Below are 17,031 nucleotides of genomic sequence, written 5' to 3'. Positions count from 1 at the left end.
TCTTGGCATTAATCTTAATAAACTAAGTAGTAATGGTCGAATAAAACCTCACTTCAGAAATCTCTTTTGGTGGAAAAAATAGTTCTCAAATTAAATTCTAAAAGTGCATGACTAGGGAAAAAAACATTTTTTCCAAACAAATACATATAGACTACTTACAATATTTAATTACATAACAATACAAAATAGTGTGAACTTTTATTCTTCATTATCAAGAATAGTTTTAGGTGGGGGAGGGTATGGCTCAGTGGTAGAGCACATACTTAGCATACAGGAGGTCCTGGATTCAATCTCTAGAACCTCCATTAAAAAAAATAGTAAATGGGGGGGAGGGTATAGCTCAGTGGTAGAGTATGTGTTTAGCATGCACAAGGTCCTGGGTTCAATCCCCAGTACCTCCATTAAATAAATAAACCTAATTACCGCCCCCCCCCAAAAGAAGAGTTTTAAAAACAATTACGATAAGTATGTACAGATAAACTAAATTGACATTCTAAGATATACTTTTTCCCATAGTTTAACATTTCTGAATTTAAGAGTATGACATCAATAGAAAGATCTATTATGATTTTTTTCTCCCTCAACAGCTATTAAGAATCTCAGAATTGAATAATTAACCAGTAAGAATTCTTATCTGTGCCTCTCTTTGTATGAAAACTATGGAAAAACAAACAATACAGTGAAAGACAAAAAAAAATGCAAAGATATAATTTAATCTTTAAATTCTTTTTTATGGAACTCTCTTTTATACAAAGTTCACCCAAAAAATGAATGAAAACCTTTTAAAATTAGATGAGGAAGAGATTAACACTGCCCATTCACAAAATTCTGCCTGAGACAGCACTACTTATGATACAACAAATGGCAGAAATAGTGGATTTTCTAAATTTTTGTTTAAAATACATTCAAAAGGAAATAAAACTGAGCAAAATTCACAAATTCACTTGCCTGTATAAAAATTATAAATGATATACCTCAATAAAGCTGAAAAAATTATAAATTAAATATTTCCTCAGCCAACATGCTTAATTATTGCTAAGTGATGTTTTATTTTTTATTAGTTCTAAAACTAACCAGATGACGTTAAACAAACTAAGGCTTCCGTATAAAGATTGTAAGTGACTTGCTCATTTTCTTACTTACAGATACTGCTGGGGAGAGCGTTATATTTCCTATAGATACTTTTAATTCATCCAATGAAGCCATTGTGTGATGTGAGTTATTTGGATGCATAGGTTTGATTTCTATCCGGTATTTCTTTGGTTCTTCATCTTCAGAATCAGAATCACTAGATGAGTAGAAATGGTTCTCTTTGGTATGTGAGTATCAGTTAAAGAATTCAGTTTTTAAGTTACCTTAATGCACAACAAGTTTTTCACATATTTATAAAAAGGAACAACAACAAAAAAAAGAGGTAAGACAGACTTTACCAGAAATGTAACTACTAATATTAATAACATGTCAAATAAAGAACACAAAAGAATTTTATTGTAATTAAAAATTTGAAGAGTAAGAGTCTTTATAAAATAACAGATTATTTTGCTGTAAATGTCTACATATATGCCAACACAATCCATAGAATATCCAGATGATGAAAGGATATCATTCTGATTTGCTTCTGGTTTTATACTATAGCCCTCTTCATCTACATCAGGAATGTTCTGGGGGGAAAGAAAAAAAAACTTTACTATAACAATAGCTCCAGCTATGAAAACCTTAAAAGTTAGCAAAATAGCCTTAACTATTACTGAGGGGCTTTATAATTTATCAGATATCAATAGATTAACAAAATTATTAAACCTGTGGGAAAATTATATCTTTTTAATCAACTTCAAATTATACTCCATGCTTCAGATGATCTGAAAGAGAAGAGCACTGCAAAACAAACAGGAGAAACACTGAAAGGAAGAGAATAGGTGTGTGGGTAGGCATGCCAGCAGTTCTGTGGATAAGCAAGTTTTCACCCAAATCTTCAAAGTGGAAGAAAAAGGCATAAGGCTGTGTGTGTCCAGGGAAGAGAGGTGGTAATATCAAAGGACTGACAGCTTAAGTACCTGGAAATATATATTATAAGTACAGAACAAAAAAACAGAAATAAAAGACTACCAAGAAAATTTAAACTACACTAAAATACCATCTCTTACCCATGAGACTGGCAAAAATTCAAAAGTCTGAAAATATACTCTGTTGGCAAAGCTGTGAGGAAATGTACTCTTACACTTTGCTGGCATAAGTACAAAACAGTACAATGCTACAGAGAGAAATTTAGCAATATCTAACAAAAATATGTATGTGTTTACTCATCCATGCAGGAATTGTTTCTAGGAATTTACCCCAAAAATACACCCCCAAGAATGTAAAAATACATATGCAACAAGGTTATTTACCAGAGAATATTTTTACTCAAAATTACTGCAAAGTACTAAATGTCCAAGCATAGTTGAATAAACCTCATACACAAAATGAAGTATTATGCAGCTATTAAAAAAATGAGAAAGGTTTCCATGAAGTGATATGGAGTGACTTCTGGGAAATACTGCTAACTGAAAAAAAAACCAAGTACAAAAGAACATGTATAGTATACTATCTTTTAAGTAAGAAATTAAAAAACCATATAGATATCTGCTTATCATTAAGAAAAACTGCTGGAAGGATAAATCAGAACACAATAAAGTTGGTTACCTAAGAAGGGAAGACAATTGAGCAAAAGGGATAAAGGAGAGAGGGACACATCTAAATATGCTTTTGTGGTTTGACAATAGAATATAAAATTTATGCTCAAATGGATCAGAAAAAAATACTATACACATATAAAAACATGCACATATATAGGGAAAATGCAACTGTTACAGCAAATGTAGTAAAAAGTTAAAGGTATATACTTTGTACTATTTTATTCTCATATTTTTTTGCAGGTTAGAATTTACTTCCAAGTAAGTTTTAAAAATGGGAAAGAAAGAAAAAAAAAAAAAAAAGACTGCCAAGAAATGCCAGGGTTTACTAGTTCTATATAATTGGGCAGCCACTATCCATCTCCTGGCAGTTTGCCATTCTTCCTCCAATCACTTGCTAAAGCTCAGCAAGAGAAATAGGAAGGATCGCTAATCTGACAGCCCAGCACAAGGTTTACACAGCTATAGCCTCCAAGCTGAAAAAACAGTCTAATGTAGCCAGCAGTGACTTAACAGACTGGATTAAAGCCTAGAAGTGAAAAATCTAATATAGGGTAAAGAGCAGATTCCATAGATAAAAAGATGACAACTGATGTAATTATGACCCTACAAGTAGAGCATTTTCTTTGAGTTCTATATGTTGCTTGCTAGTATGCAAATAAATTTTAAAATACTTTAAAAACAAAGAAGCTTTGACAAATGTGGATTCATCAGAAATCAGAATTAAAAAAATTTTTCAAAATACTTTATTCCTATTCCCAGTACCCTAGAAACATACCAGATATTGGGTTTCCTAGAGGTTCTATCTGGGAACTGACACTGACACTACTTTTAAATTTGTTTACAATACTTTATACAGGACAATGTAATAATTTTAAATAATACTGAGCTGTTTTCTGTTAAGACTGAATAAACTGCTTTTGAATCAATCTCCTGTAGATTACAACTATAAACTCCGGTCAAAATAAACAACTATCTGAAGGTACTGAAGAGTGACCCACAGCAGCTACTTAAAAAGATACACAAAGTGATACACTTAAAAAAAAAAAAACAAAAAACTATAAATCAAAATGAAATTCTAAAAAAAGTTCCAATAATCCACAGGAAGGGAGGAAAAAAAAACCCCAAAATTCAAAAAAAAAGAAAGAAAGGAACAAATAGAAAACAAAAAATAAGATGTCAGACTTAAACCCTCACATGTCAATAATCACTTTAAGTATCAATGGTCTAAATATAAAAAAATCTAGATTGGCAGAATGAATTTAAGGAAGTATGACCCAACTATATGCTACTCACAAGAAACTCACTTCAAATATAAAACATAGGTAGGTTGAAAGGAAAAGGACAGAAAAAACATACCATGTAAATATTAGTTTAAAAAACAAAAAAGACAGTCACTATTAGATAAAAACAGACTTCAGAAAGAAAATGACCAGTGTCAGACATTATATCCACACAAAGACCTGTATACAACTGTTCAAAACAACATTTCTAACAGCCAAAAATTGGAAACAACTAAATGTCCCACAATAGGTGAATGGTTAAACAAACTCTGGTACATCTATATCATGGAATACTATTCAGCAATAAAACGGAATGAACTATTCATACATGCAACAACCTGAAGAATCTCCAGAGAATGGTGCTGGGTGAAAAAAGCCTATCCCAAAAGTTTACATACAGTATGATTCCACTTAAATAACATTCTTGAAATGATTTAATTATAGAAATGGAGAAAAGATTAGTGGTTGCCAGATCAGGGAGAAGGAGGGAATGAAACAAAAGTGGCTGAAAAAGGGCAATCAAAATGAAAGATCCTTGGTTAATGGAAATATTCTGTTTGACTGCATTAGTATCAATATCCTACTTGTGAAACTGTATTATGGTTTTGCAAGATGTTACCATCAGGAGAAAGGTACACAGGACTGCTCTGTACTACCTTTTAATATTCTGTAAACTGACAATTATTTCAAAATAAAGCGCTTTTTTGTGTGAAAAAGAAAACAATGATTTCAAAGTGTACTAGGTTTTCAATGCTGGAACTATTCATAGAAAGTTGATATTAAAGAAACTTACACATTACCTGTTTATACCTTTGTCCATTCAATCCATGGTTTCTATGTTAGGGCCCCCCACACTGCTAGAGCAAAGCATTAAGTCAAATGCAGTATGAAGGAAAAATGAGCAGGTAATTTCACTCACCAATCTTAAAGGTGGTTTTGGTGGAAAGTGGTGGTAGAAATTTTAAAAAATACATTGGGATAGAGCTCACAAGTCAATGATATATTTCTCAATCTCTAAGTTTGGAGTAGGGAAACTGGCTAAAATTGAAAGAAAAGAACAATTTACACTTCCTTGGTCAACTTTTAAAAGATGTAGTCCATCAAATTAATTTTTAAAATTACATACATAGACTATTTTGAAAAAGGAACAGAAAATGATGGGTAATTTCTCTACCAAGGTAGCCTACTGATGTTTAAGTAATAGCAAGACTAGCCATAAATAAAAAGGTTATTAAATAAGCCATAAATAAATAACAGGCCATAAATAAAAGGAAGCAACAAAAAAAAGCTTCCTTTCCCTGCTGACCACCACTGTAATCCTTCTCCCCAAAGGTAACCACAATTCAGTGTCTTGTAACTCATTCTTTTTAAAAAAGAGAATACATGTAGTACACATAAATTTATATATTTTAAAAAGCAATTACTTAAAACATCATACGTGCTTTTATTTAGTTTCTTTCCGTAACAGACACAGAGCAACCTAACTCTATGTAACATCTATTTCTTCATCAAGTAAATGTTTAATAATTTATTTAACCAGTCCCCATTTTAATGGCTGCTTCAGTGTTTCCAAGTTTTTGCTAATATGAACAATGCTGAAACAAACTATCAACCTTTCCTCTTCCCCCTCTATATATGTATATATCTTGATCAAGCGAGTACACACACACACACACACACACACACACACACACACACACACACACACACACACACACACGTATGTATATATAAAGTTTATGAATACAAGCCATAATAGCAAAGTCCTAGCAGCAACATTGCAGGATCAAAAAGTAAATGCATTTTTCACTTGGGGAGATACTACCAAACTATCCATAAGCCAGATTGTACCAATTTACATTCCTACCAACAGTATGAGTGTATCAAAACTTTCGCCAGTATGATGGGTGAATTTAGTAATTTAATTCTAATTTGCATCAAAATGAGACTATTATTTTGAACATTTCTTATAGTTATTCACCACTTTTATTTCTTCTTATGAAAATTACCTATTTTTATCCTAATGCCCTTTTCCTGCTGAGATGCTTACCTATCTTTTAAACTGATTTGTGTAAAAAATGTGAAGAAAATAATAAGCCCCTTGTTAAATGTCTTGCAAATACACTCTGCTCATTTATCTCTAGTGACTCAAATCCTTCTATGGTGTATTTTTTCTAATTTTATAAGTTTTTCATTTCTAACAGATTTATCGATCATTCCTTATATGGCAGGAGAATTTTGTGCCCTCTTTAAAAGCCCTTTCTTGGGGGAGGTTATAGCTCAGTGGTAGAGTGCCTGCTTAGCATGCATAAGGTCCTGGGTTCAGTCTTCAGTACCTCCATTAAATAAATTAAATAAACAAACAAATAAACAAAGAAACCTAATTACCTCCTATCCCCCCCCAAATTAAAATAAAACCCCTTTCTAATTCCAGATAAATACTGGCTAACGTTCAAAATTGTTTAATATTGATTATTATAGAACAGTATCAATGAATTGAAGGAATTAAAATATTTTATTTAAGGGAGTGTATACAGAATAAAACATTAAGTACTAAAAAAAGTTTTATTCAATGTCACAATCATCAAATAAATGCTATAAATAATTAATTCAGAAATAAAATGCATGATGATCACTAAAGTAAATGCCAAACACATCTGCTGACTTTTTCATTAATTAGTAAACCAAGGGTATCAAAACAGGCAAGTGGTCAGGTAAATGTTACAACTCCAAAAACACTCTGATGATTTCAACCCTAGAGCTCATTAGAAGTCTATTTCTTTATTTTCACTATAAACTTATTAAAAAATAGTAATTTTCTTATTTTAAGGCTGAAATATAAAACAAAAATACTAGTATTATCTTAAGTAACATAAAGCACAGTGTTTTACAGAATACCTAGTTCTTTATTTTGGTACACCAATATCCTATAAAAGAGCATAACATGTTGTGGCCAAAAGAAACAACAGTAACGCAAGCAAGAACAATAAAGGAACCAGCTTGACTCTACTGCACTTATCAACATGAGCAGTGTCTAATGAACAATTTGAAAAATGTGTCTGTCTACACATTACTTACATCATTTGGTAAATCTACTCTCCCACTGTACCCACAGGGAGCTCCATCTGATGTCTTCTTTAATTACATATAAAGAAATATATTTAAACAAAGAAATATAAACAAACTTTCTTTAAAACAAAACAAAAAGCACAGAAAAGTACTAACCATGGTTGTTGCTATTTTTTTCTAAAACTACAGTCTGCTAAACAAAACTCAAATATAATGAACAGATAAAGCAGTATTTTAACAGATCTAAGAATCAATTAATAAGAGCACCACATTTTAAAATAAAGTAGGCAGGTTTGAAATCTGACATATTTCCCAAGAAAAAGCAATATTCTATGGCACCACTCCAATTTTAAAAGTAAAATACCCACTTTTCAAAGATAGTTAGAAATACCTTCTATTATTAGTAAACCAAGGGTATCAAAGCTTATAGCAATGTAAAGCCAAAAATGCATCTGTAAAATAATTTTTTTAAAATAATTTTAATAGTGAATTTATAATAACATGGTTAGTATTTTTCTTGGAAACGTTTGTAAACAGCTCAACCCAAATATGCTGGGTATTTCCTAATGGAAACAGCTAAACTGTTTATACCAAAATAAAATCTACTTACAAGTGAATCTGCATCAGGGCATTCCCTGTTAAAATAAACAAAATATTAGAAATATTCAACTGTTAGAACTATCTGATAATTACACTAAACTGAAAGTTTTGGCTTTGGTATTTAAATATAACTTCTCTCTAATTTTCCTAGAGTTTAAATAAATCAAATCATGAAGATTAAAATATACCAAATGATTTTAAAATTCACACAAAGACATTACCCTGTACCATACTAAAAGATAAAATAAAACAAACAGCTTACGAGTATTTTAAAAACTACTTTCAAAAGTACTTCTTTTCCATGAATATACACAAGAATCATCTCAAGGGAGCTGTCAGCCCTACAAGGATTTCTGGTGGCTTTTAATCCTTCAGGTGGAGAAAGGGAAAAAAAATCCCTCAAAGAAGAAAATCTGGCTTTAAAAAATAATCTACATTTTTATTGGTAAAAAATAGTAAATAACATATTTAAATTAAAATTTTTTTAAACTTCAGTTTCCTTCCCATAAGCTAGCCTATAGGGAAGTGAAGCCATCTTTCTCCAAATGTTAAATGAGCAGCTAGACTTTCAGCCAGAATAGTTTCTAGTCTAATGTAATATGTAATTGAGCACTGATATTTTATAATTTAACTAGTAAGCAAACAAGAATCTGGATAAAATCTAGTGAAAACTATTACTTTAAATGTAAAGCTAAAACATAAATACCAACATTCTCGACTAGCCAAATAAAGACCTAAAACATATAAAATTAAAGACATTAAAGCCATGAAGAGTAAGGTTAGAAAAATTTATATGTATACATTCTAAAACAAATTCACAAACAAAAATTAAAGTGCATATTTTAAAAGCACTAGCTTAGTTACACAGTCTTTGGCTTGAGATATTAATGCATATAGTGTGAGATTTTGCCACTTTAATAATAAACTGAAAACACAGACATTAGATATACCTTAAGAGCCAAATGAACAATAATAAATGGCACTAAATATATAGGGAAAGCGCTTAATATAGAGGATAAACAGGTAATCTGTATCAATCCAAAGACTAAGCACAAACCAGGAAAATCTACAAATTAAAGAATTTTGTTCAAGAAAGGATGAAATAGACTGAAAAAGTGAAAAAAGAGGGAGATGACTATACTGTTCTTAATCCAAATGGAAGCACCAAAGAGACAGGATGAATGCAACCCCCACATGTCTTTATATCCACTTAAAATAGCAAATTTTGAAAAACAGCTTCCTTATTATTGGTAGATTATAAGGAATATTTTATCAAAAAAACCTATGCATACTCTGAAGAAATGTTCCAAAATAGGTACTATGATAATAAATTCAATCCCTGTACAGAATCAAATCAATTAAGATGTGAGAAGACTTTCCTACTTTCTTCTTTTTTTTAAAGATAAAATGTAAATATAAAAGTGATAAGTTCAATCCCTGTACAGAATCAAATCAATTAAGATGTGAGAAGACTTTTCTACTTTCTTCTTTTTTTTTAAAGATAAAATGTAAATATTAAAGTAAGTATAAAAGTTCCAAACTGTTAATTCTCTGGCTTAAACCAGAACCCTCCAGTCTTTGCGGTAAAGCACTCATCTGTTTGCTTCACAGTGCACAGTGTGAGACCTGCAGATGAAATCCCAGGAAGACTATGCTCTGAGCAAGACCCCTCATCCACAACTGCTGGCATTTCTAAAGCCTTCAGGCTATGAGAAGAAGCATGCCAAGAGCCTCGGGCATTTCAAGCAAAGTGAAATCTCAACATTTTTTTCTGCCAGGAAGTGTTGAAAGAAGACGATCATGGTGCAGTGCTTTAAGCATTAGTCTTCTGACCTAGTATTCTTATTGGTCAAATATTCCAATATCCAAGTGGCCTAAATGATCATACTGGGAAATTACTGTCATGAAAAATTGTTTTAAAAACATGGAATAAACAAAAATATTATAAGCTCCCTAAATGAACAGCTGTGAAAACCATACATTGTAAAAACATTTTAACTCTTTATAATATAGTCACTAACAGATAAACTGGCTACACTGTAAAAATTTACTTCAAAAAATCAATTGTTTAGATTTCAGTATGTATTTCCAATATTATAAAAAGAGACTAGGTTCCATCTCCTTAGCAAAATACCCTCTTCACAATGTTCAAAAAACATCTGCAGAAGAGACAATAGCTATATGCATAAATTACTTTGCAAACAGTCTTAATTTGTAACCAAATACTACTAGGGGAGGGGTAAGAAACAGACATTTAGAATGGTAGAAACTCAGAAACTCAGATACCAAGAATATAACCAGAGAGGAGGCAAGAATACCCGAAGCACAAATTGTTCTCTTACATTGAAAAATGTGAGTGCCCATCAAAATACTAAATCTCGGGAGAGTTTTGCTGATTATGCTAGAGAAATAGGGATTTTAAACAAATATTCTGTCAATGTTATTAGGTCAACAAATCACTCAAGACTTTTGACTAATCTAAATGGGTCGAATAATTAAGCGAAGAAAAATTCCTTTAATTCCAGTTTGTCCCTGGTTAATCATAGCTCAATGATTCCCAACCCCGCGTGTATATCAGGAATCACATAGGCTGCTTAGAGTAAAACAAAAAATATGCTGGGGACTCACGCCCCAAGAATCCCATTTAATTGGTCTGAGGCAGGGCCTAGCATAGATATACTTATTTTAACTTTCCAAGAAGTTCTCATATGTAGCCAAGGTAGAAAACTTCACTTAGCGAATACTAGTTTAATTTCTTTATATGCTAATTATGTTTCTTTGTATATTAATTTCTTATTTTTAAAAAAAGGTAAATGAAATTTACACTCCATCTGGCATCTAAAAATGATGAACTAGTGTAAATGTTTAATAAATGTTAGGGCTTTTTTTCCTCCATTTAAGATTTTCCATTTATGTATACATATATCAATGTGTGCCTATATGCTTAGAGTTGTCCTGAAGGATCTTCATCAAATTGTTGACCATGGCTTTTTTCTTATATTAAGACTAAGAAAATGTTTTAGTTTTCTTTGCATCTTTGTTTAATTTTTTAAAATATGCCTTACCATTTTATAAAATAAAAGTAACTTTAAAGTTTCAATTTCAAAACACTAAAGCTTTAATCTTGAAATTTTAAAATAAGAAAAGTTAATACTTTAAACTAAAACTAGAAAAGTTGGCAAATGTTTCTAGAAAAGTGTGTATTTTTCATACTTTAGTCATATATACTTTGAGTTATTTGCAAAAGATTTTTTCTTTGCAAATTAATAACAAAAGCCTTATTCTTAATTATTTATAGCAACAGAAAGGATTTTGACAATATTTAATATACTTACACAGACTCTGTATCCTTTTCCTTTTTAATTATGCCTGGCAAACCAAAAGTCTTTCTTTTCCTTGGTTTTATACCTTAAAATAAATGTATATTGTTATAGAAACATAACTATTCCTGATAAATATATTAAACTTATGAATACATCTGGTATCCTGACACACAATTTGCTCATAATTGTTGATACTAAATTTGGACGAAAGAAATAAAAATATCAACTGCTGAACCTTAATATTTAATTTAGAATCATAGTCTGTTTAGATTTTTCTTATGTTAATATAATAAAGCCTGTTATTCACCAAAAGGCTATATATAGAACATTCACTTTATAGATGAAATTCTCTCTTCCCCTTCTAAGTCTCCCCTAAATCACCTCAGGCAAAATAAGCATTTGCAGATTTCCTAAAACTTCAAAGTACATTATTTACTACGTTAGATTCTGTTACAATTGCAGGTCAAATCATGTTTCCCGTACACAGGGTCACAAAATATAAATGCGCTGTTTTAAATAAAAAGATAACATGACAGATCCATTAATAGTATAACATGGGAAACTTACAATATGGCATTATTGTCCACATGTTATCTCTAATATAAACCATAAATGAAGAATACCATCTTTTTTTAACTATAGTTATAGTTTATTCAGATTTCCTTAACAAATACCATCTTTGTTTTGCCTAATACGGCAGTTCCCCCTCTTTTTGCATGGCAAATTATATTTTAAATGTCATGCTATCAATTGTTAATAGAATCCAGCGCTTTAAAGCCTTGCTACTTACCCTTTGAGAACCAGAGCACATCTAAGCTAACTTCTCACCTTATACATGAGGAAACTCAGGCTATTATGGTTTTCTTTTTTTTAACTCAGTTTTATACATCTAGTAAATACTATAGCCAGGATTACAATCCAAGTGTCTTAGAATAATGTACTTGCTTTCATGCAAAACCAACTCCCTGAATCATACATCTGTATAGCATAATATTTTCAAAATACATTTTTATTCTCATGGAGTAGGTATTATTTATTATCTACATTTTAAAAGAATTTTTAAAATTCTCTTAAACTTTAAAAAAAATTATTTTAATGTACAGAGAATTTAAATAATTATTGCTCTCAAACAGTGAGAACTATAGTCTAAGCCCCAGAGCTCCTGGATGCTCTGATAACCTTACACACAACAGCAAACCATTTCTCCAAATTCTTAAACAGGCCTTGGAAAAAACAGAAGACTGCTTCCAAATTATTTCTAGCAGCTTACAAAGTGAGATACATAAAACATGACAAAAATTGTGGATGTCTCTTGGGTTTCATACTATGAAAAACATCAATTTATAATAGGAAAGGTTGTGGACCCTTTCTCCAAGTCACATCATCACCTATTTTGAATGATAACATTAGCATTAATGCATAACCTTATTAATTATTAAAATGTTAACTCACTGTAGAATAAGCAGTATACATTAATATATGTTGATGATCTTCATATTTATATTAGAATGTTCAAAGATGGGTATCAATGGAGAAAACAATCTCAATGTATATTTGAAAACAAATACATGTTATATTTAATCTTTAAAATATATGTATTCTAACACTAATAGTCCTTTGGGCAAACTTACTGCTTATTAAGTAGACATTAATATCTGCAGGTCTTTGAACCATACTCAAATTTTTTTTACATCACTCTATAGACATGCTAACACCACTGGACAGCAGCTCCTCTTTATTTGTTCAGTAAACAGAAGCTATTAGCTAGTTGCCACATGTTACAACTGGTCAACTTACCCTCAACTGCACTAGCAGGGTCACATTCTTCAAATTCAAAAAGGCCTAAAAAAAATGTATGAACAAATACTAGTTAAAAAAAAAAAAGCTGGCAGAAAACAATTAGATCAGATCCCATTACTTTTAATTGTTCTGAAATGTGTTCCAGTGTTACATGATTGTGTTAAAGTATCAGCAATAATTTAAAAAATCAAATAAGCCTAACAGTGAAAAAACATTGACACTAGCCTATTATCATGATCATAATTTTCTGAAAACCCTTTATATATGGTACCACAGAAGTGAAGACACAGAGATCTAACATGTACTTTCTGCTTTCAAGGAGCTTACAGTATGTATAGTTGAAAGAAAACAAGCACGGTAAGACGCAGTTGCTGAATCCTTGGTTGTGTTTGTGGGAAGGACAGAGGGACGAACTCAGTAAAATACTACTTGGACGGAAGCTTGGGACTCCGTCTTATTTACCTCTGTGAACTAGCAAATAACAGATTTTCCATAAGTATTTCCTTAATAAATAAGTGAATTAATTACATACTAAGTGGTGATGCTAGATAATCCAGATCTCTCTAACTGTATAGCAGATCAAGGAATTTGAACTGTAGTTTGCAGGCAATGGGAAGAGTTTTTAAGTGAGAAAGTCACACATACACACCCATGCCGAGTAGTCTTACAGAAAAATTAATTCAGTACTGTTATCAACTGTAGAGGAAGACAATGATAAAATGGAAATAAGTTGGAAAACAATTCAAATAGCCCTGAAATGACAGTTCTGCTGAGACTAGCCTTAAATGCCATAAAATATATATTCCGTATGTGTAAAATATCAAAGTATTTAGCAAAAGCATGAATTACTCTTCTACTGAAATATACCCAAAGCTAAATATTAGACTAAAAATTTATGTTCCACTAAACTGTCATTTTAGCCTTGTTTTGTAATGTATAAATTCACGCAAGTTCAGCATTTTTGTGAAATAATTTTTAATTTATTTAGGGTAACTGGTACAGCCTGCTACATCAAGAAATTTTAAAATAGAGCTCAAAGTAAACAGTGGATAATAGAGGATTTCATTACTGGTTCTTATAAGCTGTTAAGCTTAACCATAACTATGTGCAAATTCATGATCAGAGTTCTCACTGATCATTCCATTATGAAAGAAAACCACGAATATATAAGAAAGATTTCTCTACAAGTAGGAACATCAAAAAATATTGGCTAATAAAATGTCTTTCTTCTTGCCCCTAAATCGAAGATTTACTTCTTCAGTTCCAGTTTCTATTCACATAGAGTAAATTAACATTTAGTGATAAGCAGAAAAGTCATAAAAGTGAGCTGATAAACAAGGTCCTAATAAATTAATTAGCAATACCTTCCTTACTGGGGCAATCTTACAACACATATCAGAAGACTTGAAAAAAAAAAAATACACTCACTATTTCCATCCAAAAAATTCTTACGGAGTCAGAAAATTGCCCAATTAACATTTTAAGGACTTCCTCTCTGTAAATCTGGAAGCTAAGAATGTATTAAATGACAGGGTGATGAGCTGCTTCTCAGAATTCTTTAACAGCCTACATTAACAGTTTAGAAAGAGATGAGAACTGAAAGATCAGTAAAGGTAAAGAATTTTAGTAGTACGTGCATCTGATAAACAGCAAATTTTTGCTTGCTGTAAAAATTAAGAAGAATGAAAATCTCTACCTAAATTACTAACAGCTTATTAAGTATTATTAGTTTTATTACATACAAAAAAAGCTTAAGAGAATATAACCACTTGTCAAAAAAAAAAAAAAGACAACTAGAAATGTGGTTAATCCAAAATGTTCCTACAGTTACACAGCACATCATTTGTACCCAGTAACTACAGAATTTCTAATATTCAGGCTATAGGCTTATTCCAGAGAATAAAACACCAATGCCAGAAGTGTTATTACTTACAAATATTTTCAATGTAGTATCTAGAAAGACTTTTACAAATCACCTTAGCAAATACGGTATATACTCTTTTAAGATCTTTGGATGCCTTCATGTATGTGAAAATTGTAAAGGCATCCCTTCACTCTATAAACATCAATCCCTTCACACAAAATTCTACATTTTCTTCTCACAAAACACTTTTCCAATACCAGATGTATCTTGATTGCTTCTCTTTATCTTTTTTAAACATCCCCTTAAAACCCATTTGAAATAGAAAAATATCCAGTAAAAGTAGCTATTCAAAATGACATTTCTGAAATATAAGATGCCAAATCTTCTCAAATTGTAAAATACATATTAAAAAATTTTAACTCTGTTCCATCTGCATATAAGCTTTTCTATTAAAAATAGAAATAAGTTTCTGGAATAATAAAACTATATATACTCTTTAAAAAAAAATTCAGTCATGCATGAGAAAGATTTTCTTTTTCAAATGGCATACACTCCGCATGCTGCTTCACATGGCAAAGCTTTGCGTGCCTGGCTCAGTGCCAGTTGACAGCTCAGCTGGATATCAATGCACATTCTGACCCCCCTTGCAGCATGTCACTTCTGAACTGTTTCACGAGTACAAAGTTTATTCAGCATCTCCCTCAAATGCAGTCCACTGCCCATCATTCTGCTATTTAATCGTAAGACAAGTTACTTTTTCTGACAGTACCAAAGCCAGAGTGAGAGTCAGAAAGAATAGTTTGCTACAACTGGAATTTTAACTGTTTTAGGCTCAATTAATTCTGTTGTCAAAATAAATAACTATTCTTAGTGCTCAGATTTTATGCTGGGCCACAAGGGCAATTTAGTTTATATAAAAGCAAGTAAGACCATTTTGGCTCTGTCTCCTGATGCTCTTTTACACATTATCTAAAAATCCCATCACGAGTTCAATTAAAAGCAGAAGAAATTAAAGGCAGACTTCCAAGAGGTCAACAATCTAAAGCAAAACAATTCTTACACATGATGCTTTAATCATAAGGGCAGGAATAAATTATTGCTAGCAAAAGAAAAAGTCCAATAACCTAAACAATTTATCAAAACTTTCAAGAAATGTTACAAGAGGAAAGAATTCATTTAACAATAATCTTTAGTCACTATATTTTGTGGAAAGAGGCAGTGTATAAAAAAATGTGAAATATCTAATTAATAGTTTCCATTGTTTGGGAATCAATTCTAAATCTTAGGCCACCAATAGGGCAAATCTGCAACTCTGCCTAGTTATAAACTGGCCTCAAAACTCAAATAAGAAGTCTCTGAGTTTCCCAAATCAAGCATATTTTTGCATATGCCCAACTGAAACCACAGAACACTGGTTCTAATTAGAAGCCAAAGTTAAACATACAAACATGTCCAGACCCCAAAGTTTAACAAAAAGTGATAATAGGAGAGAGGGGAGGCAGAAGGAGGGAGGGAAGGGGGAGGGAGGGAGAGAGAGGGAGAAAAAGAGAAAAGAGCAAGAGGGAGGGAGGAAGAAAGGGAAAGAGGGTGGGGGGAAGGTGACTCATAACAATAGGAGTCAATGACATTTTCAAGCTTGCTCCTGGGCCTATGAAATGCAACAGAGCCACATTCCTAGGTGCCTGGGATGAGGAACCAGGCAAGACAACGCGAAAAAGAGCATCAAACTCCAGCTTATGATGATGTGTAAAGGGTACAGAGGCACAAATTCTGGTTTTGCCATTTGCTTGTTGCAGATTACCTTGGACTAGCTACTTACTTTTTTTGAACCTAAGTTTTATCATTTTTACAAATGATGTGGGGGATAAGAACAATAATACCTTTTGCTATATTCACTTTCTCTTACTCTCTCTACACAAACCAGTACTCACAATTTTTTTCTTTTTCACTTGCTAAATTATTTGAAAATAAGTTGCAATAGCAATGCTACTTCACTTCAGGATTAGTTATTTTAATAAAGGGCTTGTAGAAACAATTCCCTCAGTCTAGCGGTTCCAAATCTCAACTCCCAGTTGAATCTCCTAGTGCAATGCTTCATGTATCAGAATCACCTGGAGGGCTTGTTAAACCACAAATTACTGGACCCCACCCACAGAGTGTCCTATACAGAAGGTCTGGGTTGGTGCTCAAGAATATTTGAACAAATTCCCAGTTGATGTGGATGGGCCTAGAATCAGTTTGAGAACTACAGTCCTAGGGACCCCTGGGTCCATTGCCAGATAGTCTGTAAGTCTAGACAGTGCTTCTCCAATTTTACTGCACATACAATCTGCCTGGAGATCTTATTAAAATGCAGCTTCTGATTCAGGAGGTCTGGGGTAAGGTTTGAGAAGCTGCATTTATAACAAGCATCCAGTGAT

At 32.0% G+C, this 17,031-nt stretch overlaps 1 protein-coding gene across 6 annotated transcripts in view; it reads right to left on the bottom strand.

Moving 5' to 3' along the window:
* The window catches only part of FCHO2 (FCH and mu domain containing endocytic adaptor 2), a 110,394-nt gene that overhangs the window by 37,030 nt on the left and 56,333 nt on the right, over positions 1-17,031 (bottom strand). For 3 of the 6 annotated variants that reach the window (XM_032474098.1, XM_032474108.1, XM_032474123.1), the window contains 6 exons: positions 12,745-12,789; positions 10,960-11,032; positions 7,635-7,659; positions 7,034-7,090; positions 1,604-1,661; positions 1,144-1,319 (listed from right to left, as the gene is read on the bottom strand). In XM_032474098.1, coding sequence (XP_032329989.1) covers positions 1,144-1,319; positions 1,604-1,661; positions 7,034-7,090; positions 7,635-7,659; positions 10,960-11,032; positions 12,745-12,789 — 434 coding nt within the window. The remainder of the gene's footprint in view (positions 1-1,143; positions 1,320-1,603; positions 1,662-7,033; positions 7,091-7,634; positions 7,660-10,959; positions 11,033-12,744; positions 12,790-17,031) is intronic. The other 3 variants (XM_032474116.1, XM_032474133.1, XM_032474103.1) reach the window with 2 other exon arrangements.

This window comes from Camelus ferus, chromosome 3 (genome assembly GCF_009834535.1).
Source record: "Camelus ferus isolate YT-003-E chromosome 3, BCGSAC_Cfer_1.0, whole genome shotgun sequence".
NCBI classification, from domain to species: domain Eukaryota; kingdom Metazoa; phylum Chordata; class Mammalia; order Artiodactyla; family Camelidae; genus Camelus; species Camelus ferus.
Note: the sequence above shows the minus strand (reverse complement) of the source record. Positions and strands in the feature narration are given on the sequence as shown.